At 38.0% G+C, this 21,020-nt stretch overlaps 1 protein-coding gene across 1 annotated transcript; it reads right to left on the minus strand.

Moving 5' to 3' along the window:
* Window positions 1-180: 180 nt before the first annotated feature.
* On the minus strand, window positions 181-20,926 carry ccdc24 (coiled-coil domain containing 24). Its single transcript, XM_038281735.1, has 8 exons — window positions 20,758-20,926; window positions 13,396-13,583; window positions 9,818-9,934; window positions 9,640-9,747; window positions 6,851-6,905; window positions 2,111-2,168; window positions 1,181-1,286; window positions 181-1,036 (listed from the first exon to the last, which is right to left on the minus strand). The coding sequence occupies exons 1-8, from the start codon at window positions 20,893-20,895 to the stop codon at window positions 283-285; spliced, it is 1,524 nt and encodes a 507-aa protein (XP_038137663.1). The 5' UTR covers window positions 20,896-20,926; the 3' UTR covers window positions 181-282.
* Window positions 20,927-21,020: the final 94 nt, after the last annotated feature.

The following is a 21,020-nucleotide window of genomic DNA, read 5'->3' on the forward strand; positions in this document are numbered from 1 at the left end:
TTTATACAACCTGATTTGTTAAAAAATACCGAATTATCTTTAAATCTCTCGTCAGTAGTTTTTATTTCAGTTGAGAAAGTTTCTTCCCATAGTTACACACTTTATAATCTTAATTTAATCTCACAGACTTTATTGGTAGAACAACATAGCGGTCCTGGACACAGCAAACAAATTTTATATAACAAAAAAATTTTATTTGTGTATTATTTTAAAATATATTCATATTTGTTTCCTGCAGCTTTCTGGTCCATATTTCTTCAGGTGAGCAGAAGTTGTTTTTTTTTAGTTTGTGTCTGCAGTCTGCAGTTGATTACATATATTCCTGCTTTTTGGATAATGTGAGGAGTCCTCTATCAAGTTGAAGCTTTCTTTCCCTTTTTGATTAATGTTATTAATTCCAAGGTAATCATTTTTATTGTTTGCCAACCTACTATTGTTTTGCCTGAAGCCTCCTTGATCCAAAGTTCCAGATATGAGGGAGATCCCACTTATCTTTTCTGGTGTATTTTTCTGCAGTACTATTACCTCTGAGCTTCTTGTACTTCTGCTTTTGTTTTTGCCGTCTTCTGCTTGTTTGTTCCAAACCACAGACTCAGAATGGCCATCAGGACTGCTGCTGCCTTCTCCACAGAGCTCACCAAAAGGAAGTGAAGGTGAGGGATTGTTACTGGTATTTCTTGAGCTAGAAATAAGGCTGTTTTTTCTCTCCCTTTGCGATGAGCAATCAAAATCTGTGCTTGATCTGACAACACAGCATTGTGTGGATGGATGATTCTCAGGGTAGGTTGGGTTCATCTCAGAGTTTAGGGGAAATCTTGAAGAAGTCCTGAAGCAAAGGGCAGTAACATCTGGCTCAGTGCCCATCCTGTTGGTGCTGGAAGGTTTAACTATTGTGAAACGATGTAAACCAAGAGTCCTCCCTGATGAGGTCCTGGCAGGAGGATCATGACACGGTGGCCTGGGTTTGACGTTCTGCAGTGAAGGCAAGTCTGATTTAGGAACTAACTGAGAATCTGAATGGGTTAAAGGTGGAAGTCTGAGGGGGAAACAGGAAACAGATCAGGACGTATATCACACTACATTCTAGTTTAAAAGCTTTTTCGTGATCACACAGAAAAATGTAAATATACAGATAATGAATCATTAATTAGGATGTTTTTATGATTAATAACATACAAACCTGGGGCTTTTCTTTGGCCTACAAACATGAGCAGAAGATGAGGCTCCTAACGGTGAAGGTAGGAGCTCCAAGTCTCTTTGAAGTGATGCTCTAAGGTTTTTCAGCTCTGCACAAATGCAAACACAACAGAAAAACTCTGATATGAAAACATATTAAAAGAAACAAATTCCCTTTAAAAAAAAAACATAAAAAAAACAAAAAGCAAAAGGATTTATAAAAGGCAAGAGGTCATTTTGTAAGCAAACTATATAAAAAAGCTAGAAAACCATGCTATGTTTATCACTAATATGCATGATGTACATTCTAATACCTTTCTAGGAACTGAGAAGAACTGCTATTTTTTTAATAAGAAATTGTTTTTATTATATATTATTATGAGGTATACTGAACTGAATTAGGCACCTTTTACTACAGATACATTTCCCTGTACTACATGTCCACATGGATTTCATACAGTAGTTTTCAATCTAAAATAAATTCCTAATTCTAAAAAAACAATCCAATCAAGTCCACTCAATTGATAAATGAAATCCGAGTGATGTTCCATAATACATGCACCATTTACTGATGTAAAACCTGCATTTTTTTAATCAGAGTTTGAGTTTTCAAGTACTGATCCAAACCTGGAGAATGATAAATACATCCATTCCAGTTTTAATGAGACTGAAAAAAGCCTGAATCGTTTCCAAATGCTCTTTTTAATGCTGCCATTTTATATATACTTCTTCCAGTTGTATAATCAGCAAACTTTTGATAGACTGGAGAGGAAAGAACTTGATCATATTCTTTAAATGTACTCTTGCCTGATATAAACCCTCTATATTAAACAACTAAGCTAGAAATGAGGCCTGTATGGAAAACTTTCTTTCTATTCTCTTGTAAACCAAAACTTGTCAGCAGATGGCAGCAAATATCCAAAATACAGCTCACCTATAAGTGAAGGTTCAGGCTTTGTTGTTTTGCTCTCATACTTTAATGTCATGCTTTCCTGCAAGAGACAGTTCACAAGAGCAAAATGAGCCAGTTTCAGTTAATGTTGCAGTTTTTCTGCATGCCACCATTATGTGTAAAGGAATACATGTCTGGAAAAGAAAGACACATTGGAAAAAAAAGGCAAACGTATGAAACACTCCCAAGAGGAGACTCTGGAAAGGAAGGAAAATTAAGGTTTAAAAATAACCCAGAGAGTGATTTTAAAGGAATGCAAGTGTGTATATTAGAGAAACCACTAAGCGATTGAGCAGCAGTGTTCCATCATACATTGGCCTCTAACGTATGAATCCAAGCAAATAAAAACCATAGCACTCTATGTGTGCCAGAAGTTGGGAAGACCAGTAATGAATCTGATCTTTGCAGTTAGTAGCCTTTTTTTAACATTAACACACAGCACATGTATTTTAAAGCAACCACAACGTGCACCACACTACACAGAAAGGTACAAACATTATCACTCATACCTGCCTAAATCTGGAGCCTGAATGTTAATGTGCAAATCACAGTCTGCCAGAGGGATTAAAAGCCAGATCTCCAAGTGTCTTATTTCAGATTCATTATATGTCTTGTTTTGACTTGGAATAATAAAAGCTCTGTTGTGAGCTCAGTCTGAAAATTTACTTTTATCAGCCTATGGATGGGGGGTGCACATCATGGTTCAACCTTGCTGATATCTAAGAGGTAGCTATAAATATAAGGGATTTTCTTTTATGGATGAGAAAAAAAAACCCACATTGTCTAATTTCCTGAAACCTAGTTGAAACGCAGATGGCTATCATTTCTAACATTTTAATACAGTGACATATTCCCACACTGGAAAATGTGAGTATCAGAGATTTTTTTCCCCAGTTAAATTCCAGTTGTAACTTTTCTTTTCTTTCTTTTTTTTTTTTTTATTGCTCCAAGTGTTGATTTGGTAATGATTAAGTGAGCATGTTGATATTTTCCTGGGACCATTTCTTTATTGATTAAGATCAAAACAAATCTGCTTGATTGAAATGGCATGACCTTTAATCCTTCCTATTTTGAAGAGTGGCTTCAAAAATGTCACAAATAATTTATACCCATACTAAAACTGGATTTAATTCGGGATTATGACTTGATTTTAACATGACCCCACACTGCACAACTACCAAGCGGGCAATGGTTAAATTCTAAATGAAATGACATAATACCCTGTAGTGTTTAAATGCATTTTCAGCCAGAAAACTTTGATTGGGCTGCAACTTTAGCTTAGACTGGACTTACTGTATCATATTCAGAATGTAGTGCTGGGGATGGTAGTATAATGTATGGGCTGTGATTTGCTGCAAATGCAAAAGCTACCAACCATCCATTACTAAATAGGACTTCCAGCCATCACATTTATCACCTGGGATAGAGCAGTATAGCCCGATTTCCAACTGGACAAGAAGAAATGGTTGACAAAGGTAGCATGAAGCAGAAATGTCTCAAAGGGGACCATGATGGGTGAGCCACATTCCCAGAATAGAGGCAGATTCGATGTGGTTTTTATTCTCCAAACACCTTTAAAAGCTGGGTCTAATTCAGCTTAGTATACAATTAATTCAATTAAGATGATAAAACAAAAGGGATTATGGGAAGTGTGCTGAAGAAAAAAATACTTTTTGTTTTCTCCCTTAAGACATTCAGCTAATAAAGGATCTGGGGGTTATTATGTGAAGTTACAATAGTAACAGAGAGGAAAAGTGACAAATAATATTTCCAGGTTAGGAATGCATACAGAGTTTAAATTATCTTAAAGCTGACTGACTTAATACTAATCAAACAAAGTGTGTATAGGCAGGTTATAGCAGCTTTTTGGAGCCTTCCTTCAGCAAAAAGAAAATGAATCATAATCTGTTTGTTTAGCACTAATTGTAGATGGGCTGCTGCATGTCGCAGTAGAAAAAAACTCAGATCAAACTACATCAGCCTAAATACCAAAGGCAGCTGTATTTAGTAGCTGCTTTAAAACTTTATTGCTTAACTAATAAGATTAAACACTCAATGAATACAATTTTCCACTGTTTTAAACATGGAGGAGCTTTATGAAGTGAGGAACTGCTCAGACGCTTGTCATTTTTCCTCTATTCTAGCACTGTTTAAAGAGTAAAAACAATGTTCTGTTTTTTTATCAATTAGTTTAGATATTAGTTCTGATTAAAAAATATAAATAAATCAATAAATAAACCATAAAATGAATTGGCCAATATTAATGTCCATATTAAAATACATAAAACAAGAGTTAGTAATGATTTCATAAAATGCAGTTTGTAAATTTAACATGTTGCTCTGATTAAATTTAGACACTGAGCATACCTTCACCTTAGATCTGGGTCCCAACTGCTTTTATCTTTGCAAAATAAGAGTAGGAGGCACTTTTATCCAAACTGTGTCATCCAGAGTATTTTTTGTCATTTTGCCACTTCACAAATACAAACTTTAATCCATATCATCTGTAGATCTTAAATGATAATCCAACACAAACATCACCGTGTGAGGATGAGGGATGTCGAAAAGTGACAACCCGTGCTAAAAAAATTTCTTAGAGAATATGAGTTTTTGAATTTATGTTGCTGTAAAGAAAAACAAACAGAAGATCCTGAGGCCAGATTACAAGACTCAGTGAATTATTACAGCTCTTCAGGAGACTCTGTCTGGCATAACTACCAGTCACTGAAAGCGCTCTGGAAGTTTATGCTGAACTGAAACAATAGTCTGTTTAAACACAGTTAATAAATAAAGATTAGCTTGCATTAAAACACTGCAATGATTTAAAAAAAAGTTAACACATTCTTTAGATTCTCGGTTTTACATTAAACGTTAAACCATCCCAAGAGAATCACAAAAAAGAAATAAGGAAAAGAAGTTTGAAACATCTGGGCAACAGAGATGTCCTACATTTAAATTTCTCTCTGTTCCTCTCGTGCAAGAAGTGGTAACCAGATTGTTGACATAAATACACATGAGGCGTTTGAGCCTCATGTGATTCATGCTGCGTGTGCTTTAGTGTGCCTTTAGTGTCATCATTTGAGAGATTGGAAAAAGACCAATACTTCCCAGCATTGCAGCAGCTTGTGGCCAGACAGATGGAAGCTGAGTTTCAACATGTCAGCATGTTTTGTTTTGGCTCACATGTAATAGAGCAACACAAAGAATAGTGGATTTCTAAAATGGAAGACGAGTGATATGTCAAAAAGCATGACATAGATTTGCATTAGGCCACCTTTACTGTGGTACTTCTAAATGGAACCAGTCAAACCAAACACAAAGTACCATATTTGGCAAATAACACCTACCTGTATACTGTATAAAGCAAATTTAGGTATGAATAAATTGACCAAACTTGGCCAAAATGGTAATAGCACTGTTCAATGAGTCATCCAAAAACGGAAAGGCTACAGCTGAACTACAATCCAATCCACAAATGTGAATTTATAATATATATCAGGAGGACTATGATGACTCTGGGGGAGCTGCAGATATCCACAGCTCAGGTGAGAGAGTCTGTTAACAGAACAACTTTTACTTATGCTTTCCACCAATATGTCCTTTATGGAAGAGTGAAAATGAAAATCCATTTTTGAAAGAAATCAAATTAAAGCCCTACTCGTTATGCAACAGCTATGTAGAAGACAGCAGACATAGGGAAGTAGTTGAAATGACCAGAATTGGCCAATTGTCTACATGAAAAACATTTTATTTGGTGGAAAACTAACCAGCAGCATTATACTGGGATTTTTTGTCAGCAAATACTTAGACTTAAACTTGTCATTTTGTATACACAGAGTGTATAAAAAGGAAATTTAGTAAAGTTTAGGGACCGGAATGATGTTGGCAGACTTGAAGCATGCTGGCACTATGGATTGGTCAAGCGAGGTGTTAAAAATAGCTGTGAGAACAGCAGCCAGCTGACCCTTCTTGGGTTAACTCTCCTCATAATCTTCCACACATCAGCTGTGTCAAGGCTGATGTGTGGACACTGGACAGACTGGTTTAGCAGATGGATGGAGTTACATACAGGGCAATAGAGACTGCACCTGACATGAAGGCCTTCTAGCAGCATGATGACTAAACAGCTTTAGGGTCATCATGCTGCTGGAGGAGCTGAAATGGGATGATCAAAGCATCTCATTATGTAAGAAAGGCCCAGTCAAAGTACAAACCTTAAATCCAACTAAGAGTTTACAGTCAGACAAATCTGAGCATTTTCAAAAAAAATGACAAAACCTTACATATCTGATACATTACCTTAGCTGGGTGTTATGTGTCAGAATACTAATTTCTTTTTTTACATGTGGGATAACAAAAAGGTTTTTGAAGGTAGAAGGAGTATGCTGCTGTTAGGTATCAACTTTGGATTAGTGGGACGGCCTTACATAAACATATCACTAGAATGATTGACAGTTAGGAGGACCTTTTGTTTTGACAAGCCACCCGAAAAAAAAAGAACATACTCCACTATACCATTAACACTCACTATCAACCGTCCATACAGCAAATTCCTTAAAGGTTTATTTCAAGGCTTCTATTTATTGATAAAATCAAATTAAAGCTATAATTGTCAGTAAGAAGCAGTTATAAATTCCTTAGATTTCCATAAATTTTTCAGAACATTATTGATTGACAGATTTTGTATCAAGAGGTGTTTAGTTGGTCATTCACTATACGTACCTTTAGATGCTCTGCCCTCTTATTCAGTTCTTCACATTCCTCCATTAGTATACAGCTAGACAGAAACATAGACAATATAAATGGTGAATAACAATCACTGAAAACAGAAGACACATATACATTTTATTACTAACTTTTTTTTTTTTTATTAACTCTGGAAAATACACTCTGTCTCCTCTGCCTGGATTACCACTGGAGACCTTATTCACTGGCTTTAAATGAAAAAAAAAAAAAAGAATCATCTGCTGGTCTGGGATCCATTTTCTAACAATAAAGCCTTTTGTTCTGGTCTAGTCAGGAAATGGGCGAGAGAGATAGAGGAAAGGAAAGGAAGGGAAGAAAAAGAGGGGCTGTTTGAAAAGGTAGCTTGGGTAACCGTGTTTCCCTGTGAGCCTCAAAGCAAGGATGAAGTGAAGAAAGGATGTATGGTGCATGAAAAGGAGGCAGTCTGGTGACAGAGGCCACAAAGCTTGCAGAGATTTTAGGTGGGGGGGGGGTTGGAGAGAAGGAGTGCACTCAAAGGATCAAAGTATCAGGTACAAAAAAAATGCAACCAATGAAAGAGCCAGTAAGAAAGCTGAATAAGGGAGAGGAAATGAAAGCATGTTTGTAACACTGGAAGGCAGGGTAGGTTTCTGGGGACATTCTTTACCCTGCCTGTCCAGTAAATCTACCAGTGCTGCCCCATTATAGCACTGGTATGCGGCTGCTGGTGCTTAAATGTGGAGGTGAGGTTTTGTGAAAGGGTCTTGCACACTATTACACTTAGAATAGTTTTAGCATAATATTACAGTCCGATAAGTTTAAACTCTTTGTAGGTCATATGTTAGATATTAGAAGTAGATGGAGTAGATCAAAATGATGATCTAGGATTTAAAACTTTCTTTATGTCAAAAGTTTTACTGCTTTATCTAATGAGCAACAGTACATTTTTGTCACTTTGTGAATCAATGACAGATTTTAGGTTTGAAATAAATGAGCCACACCACTGTTTTGTGTAGACAGTGCTGGGAAAAAGAACCTCCCTGCTGAGAGATTTCTTGTTTCACTTCTGCTGTAACTTTGCTTCTTTGTGTGAAAAGAAATAGATCCTGATATTAACCGTCATAGCTGCAACTTTTTCTTCAAAACTAAAAGAAAAAAGAAAAAAATCCATGAAACTTCGAGTGGTGCAGAAGGAAAGTATTGAATTTATCGGGGAAAAAAATCATTTATGACTAAATTCTGATTTACAAAATATATATAAGCCAGAAGCAAACAAAAGATTTCCCCACACTTCATCTGTGCAAGATCTCATTTTAATGCTGTAATTAAAAAAACACTTAAAGATTAGAGGGGCAGTCTGTGCAACCATATCAAGTCCAGTACTAAAGTTGCAAAAATACAAAAAAACCCAATTTCACCAAATAAACTGCATAAAACTAAAGCAAAGCTCTACCTCCTGATGTCTATTTTTTTTAGCCACAGCTTCCCTGTTGTGTTTCTACACTTAAACACCTTTCTAACAATGACCAGCTGTTTTGATGTCTTCCAGTCCGGCTTCTGAACTCAACACAGTGCAGAGGCTGCCCTTGTCTTTCAATGACGTCTATATAAATGCAGACGGTGCTGGTGTTAGTGGGTCTCAGTGCAGCATTTAAAGCTTTTGATCACTCAATTTTATTAGAGAGCCTGGAAAACTTGGTTGGGGTTTCTGGTACAGAGCTGGACTGGTTTAAATCCTACTTGAAGGAAAGGTACTTAGGATAGGTTTTTTTAGCAGTGTCCTGTCTGGCAATGTGGCAATAAGAATAATTGTCTTGATGCCAAAAAGAGCCCAACAGTGGGGCAGTAGGACTATTGCCATAGTGTTCTGCTTGTTTCAATGCATATAAATTGCTTTATTATAATTATGCAGGGAGTTTTACAGATTATATGGACACAGCTATGTAAATAGAACAGAAGAGGAACAACAGAAAAAAATAAGAGAAGATGAAAGAAAGAGGAGATAGCAGGGAGATAATGATAAAACATTTTCAGTCTGCTTCATCACCTGTAGAGAAATGTAAAAAGAACAGCACAACCATCAGACATGGTACGAGACATACAATAAAGTAACACCTTGAAACTATCCCTGAAGTAGTATTATTTAATCTGACATGTACTCTGTGTTACCTGAAGATAAGAATATGGGCTTTCTGTATGGAAGTGAATCTCTGAGTACCTGGAACCAAGCACCTGGAAAGGGACTTTTGAAATCACAAGCAGAATTCCCCAACGGTCCATCTTAGGGTCCATCCTGTTCAATATCTACATGCTCCCCCTAATTCAGATCTTACTAAAATAAAGCATTAGTTACCGTAGTTATGCTGCGAGCATATTTTATTTAAGTGTTCATCCCATACTGATATTTGTAAGGCTGTTTGGATTCAGAACAGCACTCCATAGCTCCTTACCTACCCTGGATAGTGTTTTTACTGCTGACTCAGGGAAAACTGAAGGCTTATGAGCTACAATTTAAATATATATTTGGAAGGAGTCCTAGTAGCTTTGTGATGGCACTAATAAAAAAATGACTTCTTCTTGGCGGAAAGAGAGCAGAAAAGCATGAGCATGTCCGTTTTTGATGGAAGGAGTTAAATTGATCACCTTTTAATTTTTTGTGTAAATACTATAAAACCTCAGTAGAGAGCTTTTTATAGACAAGGTAATCTTACCGTGGGAATTTGTTATACATTACACAGAGACCTAAAGGCATCTCAAACCCTTAACACATCAAGAGAAATTAAAAAACAACAGCTGTAATTTACCTGAGTTTAGTAATCACTTGGTAAATCTCAGTGGAGTTCACCTTGTCTTTAACTGCTTCAATCTCACCTTCAGCACCGGACATGATGGAACAACAAGGGCTAGGACCTCTAGAGGAAGGAGAGGAGGAGTCAGAAGTGTTCCTCTTTACTTATTATCTAGTCTAAGCTGGCTCCCTACCTGCTGATGTTATCTGCATCTTTGAGGTTTGGGGATCTGCTGTGAGTGATCTCCTGGTGCTGAAGCACATAGTGAAGAGTCTCAGGTTTGTGTTGCAGCAAGAGATCCTCAGCATCTCTGTCACCATGAAATGTGGAACAAACACCAGACAGGTTAGTGAATGTAGTGCAAAACAGTCTAAAAAGATTGTTTTAAAAGATACATGTGGTTTGGACTTTTAGCTAAGCTCTTGATTCACAGATTCAAAGGTTTGGGTTCAATTCCCACCAGCGTCAAGTAGGGCTGTGCAATATGGCTGAAAAAAATCAGTCAATATAACAAATCATTGATTTATTCAGGAAAAAAACGAGTTAGACTGAGCGTAAAACCTCCACATGTTCCGTTCAAGTACCCATCAGAAATCCAAGTGACGGTCCGCTCTATTACTCCTCCGGGTCCAACTCTTGTCTAACCTGTCCGCCCTCCAATGTGTGCACCCTTCTCTGGATTTACCACAAAGTCTGGATTCAAGGACTAACAAGGCCCCCTCAAACATGAGTTCCCAACCTTGCAAAATCTCAGAGCTTCCAGGATTCCCACAGAACCTGAACTAACCACTTAACTTTCCTTCCAGATCCAACTCCTGTTTACTCCTTCAATAAACCTGTTAAAGTTTTGCCTTGCTCTCTGAGTGATTATCTCTGCATGTGGGTCAGATTCGTAAACCGATCATGACACCAACATCCTAGTTTAGTTTGTCAACTAGAGCCTGAGAGTTTATATTTTGTTAAAGCTTCTTCAGATCCCACAGAATGTTGTGTGCTTCAGGATGAGAATTCAATAAACTTAAACTGTTAAAAGTATTTTCAATGATATTAATCTGACATCTATCAAAATATATTATTTTTTTAATCACCCAGCCATAGGGCGAGTTTCATGGGGAGCGGTGGCCTAACGGTTAGAGCAGAACTTGGGCTCTGCTAAGGCTGCAGCTACCATGTTCAAACCCCAGAGACTACCACTCTGGGTCCCTGAGCAACCCTCAGCTCCAAAGTGCTCACCTCACAATACGTGGTATCTACTGCATGAGGAGCAGAGAAGATTGCTGTCAACAGCTTCAATGGGATTGTTGTAACCCAGACATATTGATGAACTGGCTTAGTCAAGTCCATTTTAAAATCCAAATGAAAATTTGAGACAAGACCTAAAAATGGTACTCGGGGAGTATGAAGTATTTTGTGAATCAAGATTGGTCAGATAGTGTCAAGATTTTATGTTATTCTGTGTTGGTGTTTATATATATTTTTTATATTCTTAGTTTTAATCTTATCTAAATTCTTCATTTTTGGTATTATTTATTCCTTGGTTTAGTTTGGTTAGTTCATCTTTCTCTTATCTTTAGGTTATGTTTGCCATGGCTTCAGTTATCTCCAGTACCTTCTCCTATCATCTAGTTTTCTACTTGGTCATTCCTCGTTTTGTAGTCATTAGTTTTATTCCCCTTTCGCCTAATTTAAGTTATTTTCTAGTGACAGTAAAACACTGTTTTCCCTGGCTGTTCTTTGTTGCCCCCTAGTGACCCTTTCCTTTCCTCTTTTATAGCTCCCTTCTAGCTGTTTCAGTCCACACCTGCTCCCAATTAACTTATTACTACACTCTTTGTTCTGTCACCAATATTAAACACTTCACCTCTGCAATTCCTCAGTGTTGGATTATCTTCATGACTTTGTGCAGCTTCATTAATTATATAGCCTTTACAAAATTTGCCTTTTAAGACAGCTCAAACTATGTGATTTTACACAGTGATGTTTGGAGCATCAGGACAGCACAAGCTGAGGTTGATAATATAAATCGGCTGACTTTTACAGGGTACGGCCCCATCTATAACTTTCATGTTACACTGACTGTCCTGCATATAATGTCAATGCCTTTTGCTACAAAGTGTTTTTGGCCAAAGTGAAAAGCAAATCAAATGAAAAAGTGATGCACATGAACAAATTCTTTTTATGGAAGGACTTTGTGAAGCCTTGGCAGTGTTTTCCTATATTTCACGCCAGCAGAGCATTCTAAATTGAGTCAAATTGACAAATAGAGGTTTCCTCAAGTGACTTTGTTGAGTCAAAGCATTATTAGTTCGAAGTGTGCTGGGTTTACTCCTGAAAGCCATTCAGCTGATATGCACTTGAGGCTCAGCCTAATTGAATGATCAAAGGCCTGCATTGCCCACACACCCGCACAGTGCCATGTATCAAGGTCGACAATTTATACTGAAGCCAACTTCAGAGGGAAAATTAGATTTGTTCTGGTAACATCCGTGTGGTTTCAGTACTTGTACTTGATTCTTTTCCCAGAAAGCCATGAACAACATGCTGAAAGCCTGAGACTGAAAGATACTTTTTATAATTTATTAAAATCCAAGCAAGAGAACTTTTCATAAAGTAACATGTGGTGTGGAAGCATAACAGGCTTAAGTTTGACTCTCTACTGACTTTAACAGGACATTTTTTGTTGTTTTTGGTGTCTTACATCCTGAAGCATAAATCCCTGTTAAGCAAAGTTTGTATTTTTTAAACTATAAACAGTGTTAAACATTAAAGTGGAAATCAGAACAGTTTGATGGAAGACATTCTTGTAGCCGAAATGATAATATTTTAAAACAAAACATGTACGTTGCCTTCAAAAATTAGCAGCAAAAACACGTCCTCCGCCTCGGAGGGACATAAGTAGTACTTTTTTATTACCCCTTTTGTGTAGATACAAATAACATAGAAAGGAAATATCCAGCACTGTGAACTGATTGCTCGGTTATTTAGCATATAAAAAAGACAAAATGTCTCTCAGATCTGGGAAGATTATATAAAGTAAAATTATATAGAAGAAAGCACATTTTTAAGTTTTAATGTATCTAAGAAAATCTAAAGTTAAAGGTTGGTATCAAAATGTGTCTGAAGTTAGAAAATGTATTAAAATCAATGCAAATATTTGCATTCAATGATTTAAGTCCTAGAGGTCCCACTACATACCCTGAGATTGTGTAACAACAGCAAAAAAATTACATTTTCTTTACTCCATTATATAAACATAATAATAAAAACAATAAGAAATCTTATTTTTCAAAAGACTCAATGTCCCATGAAGTCGTAGGGAAACGACTGTTCCAACAGTTGCATTATTGTGGCAGAAGGCTCGCAAGCATGTTTGGTTGTGGCAGGTTTGTTGGAAGCATCTTGCTAACCAGTTAGCAACTTATTGCTAGTAGGTTCCCAATAGGAAAGGAAATTCCATTGGGACCAAGTAGCACTAAATTGGTGACTTAGAAATGACACTGTCAAGGAACGCTATGGACAGTGGAAACATGCAAGAGGAGGAGCGTTGTGTGGGAGGTCGTGGATGAGTCTCCTTTGTCATAAACTGAAAGTACTGAAAGTACCAGACACTAGGGAAGCAAGAGGAGAAGGAGATACAGACTGTTGGATTAAAGGGTTGTTTTGATCAAGGACTTGCACCATTAAGTTAGAGGTATTTGTTAGATACAGATGTGAAGGAAAACAGTCCTGTACTCTCAAAAAAAAAAAAAAAACTGTGAGAGTAACCAGTACCTTTCACCGTTGCATGCTCTTTCTTTTAGGGTCTTCAGCAGCATCTTGACCTCACCTCGCAACAACTCTTTCAGAGCAGGTGGGTCAGAAAAAGGAAGACCTTGCCGTCGGGTGAAGTCAGTCTGTGTATTGTTCTGATGGTTTCCATGACCCCGACTCTCCTGCCAAAGTTGGTAATTCTTCTTTGCCTAAGAATGATTCCATGGTGATGACATAATCATTAACAAAACTCCACATTTCTTCATTGATTTCTGATTATTGCAATGTATCTGTGAACAGATTCCCTTTATAAGGATGAAAGAAAACAGACAAGGAATTTACAAAATATTTCCAGAAGAAATTGGGATGTTTGTTTCAAACAAACAAAAACACTGTAAAAAAAAAAAAAAAAAAAAACCCTCTTGATACATTTATGATTTCATGTCATGATATTGCTGTTCTCTGTTAAATCAACATTTTCTAAATGGGATCATTATTTTTTTCATTTGATCTTGAACTATCAATTCAAATGAAAAAAATAAATCAAATTATGATCATTACCCAGTTACAGAACCACAAAGATACATTATCAGAGGTTAGAAGTTATTAACAGTTGAGAGATTCAGAAATTAAACCTATTTGGTAGGGCACACTGCAGTTGCCTTGAAGAGACAAGAAACAAAATCTAAATTTGGATGTATGCGTGGAAGTAGCCCCACTAATACATGAATATACTTTGATTTTAACATGCCGTATATTAATATTTGGGTTTATTTTGGTTAAAGTGAATTATTAGTCTAAATTATTTCAAAACCACTAAATGTCTTTTTCCTATATTGCTCTGTGCTGTGTTAAGCTCCTTTCTTATCAATCTTCGGCAAACTGACAAAATAAAACATCTCTTGGCACCAACAAGTTTGACACAGTCCAGCAAGTTCAAATATTGTCTTATCCCAAAAGTTGTGGGCTACTTAGTCTTGGCTGAGCAAATAAAAAAAATTTATTTATTTGACTGATTCTTATTTTGGGGTAAAAACTAGACTCATCAGTGAATCCAAAAGGAAACACTTAAATGCTTGTTTCCAATCTGATTCTTGCGTTTTAAAATAAAAGATATCAAAACAAAGCAAAACTACAATTCACCATAAAAAGTGCAATTGTTAGGAATCCAGTTTGTGTGGGTTGTGTTTTTGTGTGTTCTCCCTCCTACACCAGGTGGCGCCTGGTTCTCGATGGCCTTCTCACACACATGTGGATGGTTGCCTCATTACCGGAATCTTAAGCTGCTGACTGCAACTACCGACTGCAACTATCGAGGCCAGAGTGTTTGCCAATTTTGGGTACTCTAGCCAAGCTGAGTTTTGCTGAGTCAAACTGAGTTTTTGTCTACCTGAGTCTTAATCCTTCTGTTTTTGTCTTTGCCTCTCGGCAGGAAGTCATCCTGCAAACTGGATGTTTTGGACCTTCTCCCCCTGGAAGGATTGTCTGAGCTTCAAACTGAGCTGGGGATTCAAACTGGAGGTTTGGATCTACTTTTCCCCAAAGGATTGTTTGAGCTTCACACTGAGCAGGGGAATCATCTCCACAAGATCCATTCAAGTACCGAAGGAAATCTAAGTGGCAATCAGCTCCTCCGTTCCTCAAGGAAACAACTTAACCTGGGTAAACCCTTTCCGCCCTCCAATGAGCAAACCAATTTCTGGAACAACCCACACCAACTGGACTCAAGAAAGACACCTTTTCTGGAAACGTGAGCCCTATTGCCTTTACTCCCTCTTGCAAATCGAAGCTGAAATTTCCCACTGAGCCTGAACTAACCACAGGAACTTCCCCTTCTCTTTTCAGTCCCGGTTCGCCGGTGTTCAGAGCAGCACTGGACCCATCCCTACCAGTTCTCAATAAACCTGTGAAACCTTCCCCTGGTCTCTCTGTTTGGTTTTCTGCATGTGGGTCAGATCTTTGCATAAAATCATGACAGCAATAAAGGAAAAAGGCAAGAAAAATCCATTTTCAAAATTTAAAATAAAAGCTAGTACAGAAAACTATTTAAAAACAGTCGGAACAAATGACAACTATTAAAAAGAGTGTTGTTTACATGTATTCAAGTTATGCATTCATCTCCCTGCTGCCCTCTGAGAAGAGGCTTCACAGCATCCACGGCAGGTCCAGAAGGTTCTGCAACAGCTTTTTCCCCGCTGACATCATCCATCCAAGTGTTCCATCATGCATCATCTGTTAAACTCTAAACTGAACTCTGCATCACATTTTTTGTTGTATTGTAGTTGAGAACTTATAATCCTTTGAAGTATAACACAACTCAATGTTCTTCTGCACTATGTACCATATTTATTTTGCACTGCACTTACCCTTTTTCATATTAATGCCCTTTTGCACCATTATTTTTTTTTTAACTGGGTCACTTCTCTCCTGCACTGTTTACATGCTTATCACTGCTGCACTTTATTAAGGTAATGTTCATTTCATTGTAAGCTGCTCATTTAACTGTTGTAAACTGTAAGCAACATCATTTTGTTTGTATAAAGTTTGTCCAAGTCTAAGTCTAATTAATAATGCGTACCTTTATTAAAGCAATTACCAGAGACTGGCCCTGACCATTTAAAAATAAAAACAGGCAAAAATGGTGTGCCTTAGATGATCTTGCATTATATTAAGATACTAAGTTACTTTATAAAGTTTTTAAATGTGCATTCTTAAAAAAATTAGCTGGATTATAACTCCATGACTCCATAACTCCATAAAACAAATAGTCCAAGTGCACTGATGTGTCAAACAAAGGTCTTTGTAATAGCTCCAGTAAGCCTTCAAGTTTCTGTAATCTGTGTTAGTCGTTGTGTCTCATAGGAGTCTGGATACCATTAGCACCTCAGCACCTGCTCACAGCCAGTCATTCCTGCCATGTTGCACCCAGAGACTTCACTTCAAAGGAATATATCAGCAGCAGCTAAACTTCTGAACTCTCCACATGTATGCATGCACATTCAAACACCAGCTCAAACTGTATTTTGCAGCTGCATACAGCACTTTTAGACCCATGCTTTCTGTCTGTTTTCAAATTGAGAGGTGTTTGTTACCTGTTGGCTAATTACAGGTTGTTCATCATTAAGCTGCACTCAACAGTTAAAACACAACAAAGATTGTTCTACATCCGAAATATTTCAAAGCCATGAGCATTTCTCAAAGATACTTTACCAGTGTTTCTCCTTGTACAAATTACTTAGAAAAGAGCATTTCAAACTCAGCTTTTTGATCATGTGGTGACAGGACAGTGCCTTTCATGTCTAGTCCTGTAAACCTTTTCCTGAATATAAGTATTTCAAAGATTTTTTTAATTGCTTCATGAAAAGCATATGAATGCTTTATAGAATTTTACCCACGAAATCCGGCAGAGTTCATATCCACATTTAAATATTTTGGGTTTTGGATTGACGTGTGTTAGAGACCATGTACACTATATTGCCAAAAGTATTTGCTCACCTGCCTTGACTCACATATGAGCTTAAGTGACATCCCGTTCCTAATCCATAGGGTTCAATATGACGTCGGTCCACCCTTTGCAGCTAGAACAGCTTCAACTCTTCTGGGAAGGCTGTCCACAAGGTTTAGGAGTGTGTTTATGGGAATTTTTGACCATTCTTCCAGAAGCGCATTTGTGAGGTCGCACACTGATGTTGGACGAGAAGGCCTGGCTCTCAGTCTCCGCTCTAATTCATCCCAAAGGTGTTCTATCGGGTTGAGGTCAGGACTCTGTGCAGGCCAGTCAAGTTCATCCACACCAGACTCTGTCATCCATGTCTTTATGGACCTTGCTTTGTGCACTGGTGCACAGTCATGTTGGAAGAGGAAGGGGCCAGCTCCAAACTGTTCCCACAAAGTTGGGAGCATGGAATTGTCCAAAATGTCTTGGTATGCTGAAGCATTCAGAGTTCCTTTCACTGGAACTAAGGGGCCAAGCCCAGCTCCTGAAAAACAACCCCACACCATAATCCCCCCTCCACCAAACTTTACACTTGGCACAATGCAGTCAGACAAGTACCGTTCTCCTGGCAACCGCCAAACCCAGACCCGTCCATCAGATTGCCAGATGGAGAAGCGCGATTCGTCACTCCAGAGAACACGTCTCCACTGCTCTAGAGTCCAGTGGCGGCGTGCTTTACACCACCGCATCCGACGCTTTGCATTGCACTTGGTGATGTATGGCTTGGATGCAGCTGCTCGACCATGGAAACCCATTCCATGAAGCTCTCTGCGCACTGTTCTTGAGCTAATCTGAAGGCCACATGAAGTTTGGAGGTCTGTAGTGATTGACTCTGCAGAAAGTTGGCGACCTCTTCGCACTATGCGCGTCAGCATCCGCTGACCCCGCTCCGTCAGTTTACGTGGCCTACCACTTCGTGGCTGAGTTGCTGTCGTTCCCAAACACTTCCATTTTCTTATAATACAGCTGACAGTTGACTGTGGAATATTTAGGAGCGAGGAAATTTCACGACTGGATTTGTTGCACAGGTGGCATCCTATCACAGTTCCACGCTGGAATTCACTGAGCTCCTGAGAGCGACCCATTCTTTCACAAATGTTTGTAAAAACAGTCTGCATGCCTAGGTGCTTGAATTTATACACCTGTGGCCATGGAAGTGATTGGAACACCTGATTCCAATAATTTGGATGGGTGAGCAAATACTTTTGGCAATATAGTGTATCTTAACTCATAAGGATGCTCCAGCTCATATTTGGGATTTTCTTACAGCATTGTACTTTTTTCATGTAAAACCAAAAGAAAAGAATTAAACTCGTCTTTCCTATAGGTCAGGGGTCTTTAACGTTTTCCAGGCCCAGGACCCCACAAACTAATGGCGAGATGGAGCAGGGACCCCCCAATTATATATATTGTATGACATTGTGTTATATCAAACTGCTCTTATAGTCACTCTATTACAAATGAAGTCATCTAACAAAAGTAATTTTTCCCTGGGATTATTAAAGTATTTCTGATTCTGATTCCTGGTTGATGGGACAGGTGTTGTGAATGAAACGGTACCCAGCTTGAAAGAGCTCCTGTATGTCGCTGAATGTGTGCATTGATGACTGAAAGACATCTTCTGCCTCCATTTATCTGTTCACTACAGTGTGTTGAATTCATGTTAATGTGTATTTAAAGACATTTCAATTAGTGGAAAAAATTGCAGGGGGGAAATTAAAAAAAGTCTAATCAACCAAAGCTTTCGCGACCCCCATGCAGTACCTCTGTGGACCCCTAGGGGCCACGGACCCCCTGTTAAAGACCTCCACTATAGGTGATGATGGATATAAAGTATACAATATATGAATATTAACTTGTTTATGCATACTGGGCAGTGTTTATCACAGGCCTCTAATGTATTCCTGAATTTGGGTTTTCTCCTTACTAATGTAAACTGGATGATCATCCCCACTTGCTTGTTGCCTCATTTAGTCGTAATGTTCATACAACAACCTCCTGCCTGTTAACATGCTAACTTAGTAAGGCTCCCTTTGCAGGAGTGTTATAAGCAAAGGGAAAAGATAATTTAATAAAGAAAGCTACATTTATTTTAAAGGACCCTTTTTTACACCGCTCAGAAAAAAATAAGGAGGATTAAGGGGAATACACCAAGAACTGTGCATGGAGGGAAATTGTGAGAGCTTACTATGTTTTCCTATCTAACATCTTACACAATGAGGACTTTGATAGAGGGATGAACAGATTTATTAAGGAATGAAGGAGTAGCCTTCAGTTCTAGTATCACCTTACCTTTCACTAAGACATGTGTTCATCACTGAAATGGGCGGGGACAAACATAAAAATAAAAAAAGAGACTGTTTGGGAAAGGGATAAAACAGTAAAGACACAAAGCAAAGAATATAAACTGTAAACAACTGTATGAGCAGTTAAATAACCCTTTTATGCTGTATTATCTTCACATGATCTCTATCTCATATTCAGTTAACATTCTGATTTTCGACAGCTAATAGTCATGAAGAGAACAAATCTACCCTTTAGAGAAGTGTTAAAGAAAGTACCTTAAAAAGAAAAATATAAGAAGCTCTATTTGGATTTGAACAGGGTTTCTCAATCTGGTATTGAGGGTCTGGTGTTCCGCACCATTTAGATGTGTCTCTGCTTCCACTCCTGATTCAAATGACTGAATTACCTCCTGACTATGCAGTCAAGTTCTCCAGAGTCCTGCTAATCACCTGATTTGGGTGAGTAGAAGCATAGACGCATCTAAAAGGCGCAGGACACCGGCCCTCGAGGACTGGAACTGAGAAACCTTGAAAAAGGAGTACACAGCAGGTGGGGGGAAAGGTCTGTCACTTTGTACAACATATGAAATAACTGTACAAGGTGCAGAACTACATCTTCATTACACATCCCATCTCCATGATAGAACATGGTGGTGTCTGCATCATGTTGAGGGGATGGTTCTTCCTTACGAACAGAGAGGCTGGTCGAAGATGAGGGAAGGATGGACAAAGGGGAATTTTTCAGGGGAAATGTAACTAATCAACAATTTTGGCCCAAATGATTAAAGGTTTGGATGAAACTGGTTTAAATGAATGTATATTCCTTTGGTATAACCACACAGACTTTAGCCCAATTGGAAATCCGACACAAGCTTTGAAAACCAGATATTAAAATGTGACCTGCATCTAATCCAACCAAGTTTGAACTATTTTACAAATCAGAATAACAATAATCAGTGTAGATGAAGAATTAAGAATATTTACTATACTTATGAAACCATTATGCAAGGAATATGGATATAGAATTCAGACAGAAATGTCAAACACTCATTAGTGGACACTCCTAAAAATATCCAACTCTTTTTTATTTTATTTTTGTATAAGTTATTCATCATATTGGCTTTAAATGTGCTTTCTTAATGAGCTTAAAACCGCAGTGTAGAGGCAGTTAATCTGTGTTGCATTGAAAGATTTTGAAAACAGTGAGAGCTTTTTGAAGCATCTGGAGGTTTGGACTGAGAGTTTAGCAAGTCCTTAATAAATATCGATATCTTTCTGGCTCTCCTTACGTTTGTTCAGGAGTTTCAGTCAGGAATGTATGAAACCAAACAACTTCCCTAAACAGTTTAGTTCTGGAGTTCGTCTACTGTTCAGCCAGAAATGCTTTGCTCTGCATTTTTTTTATTGACTTTGGCCAAAAAGGAAATTCTTGAATATGTTGTGGTTTCGCTCTGGTGGAAACCTGCTAAGAATAGTAACACAAGTCTTTACAAAAGCTACAAGCAATGTGATTACTACTCTGATTGGGATCGCAGTGTTTCTTCCTATAAACAGCCATGAATCAGCAGACGCACAGAAGACATTGGAGGCTTCTTTACTCACCTCTTTGTATGCCGTTAACATAGAGGGATTCAGTACTGTCTCGATCAGTTTTAAATCTGCTTCAGGGACATCTTTAGTGATGAAGCTCCACAGAGGCTCTCCAGGACACTCCAGATGTTCTTCATCAGGTGAATGCATGTGTGGGGCAGTCTGAGCACAAGGGAAACCATATGTCACCGCACTAAGCAGAACACAATGCAACTTGAAGATGGGCAGCAGCCAGAGTTTAAAAAAACCTACTTGAACATTTAACTACTTCTTCA

Source organism: Cyprinodon tularosa, unplaced genomic scaffold (genome assembly GCF_016077235.1).
Source record: "Cyprinodon tularosa strain WSP-4 unplaced genomic scaffold, ASM1607723v1 ctg174, whole genome shotgun sequence".
Taxonomy (NCBI): Eukaryota; Metazoa; Chordata; class Actinopteri; order Cyprinodontiformes; family Cyprinodontidae; genus Cyprinodon; species Cyprinodon tularosa.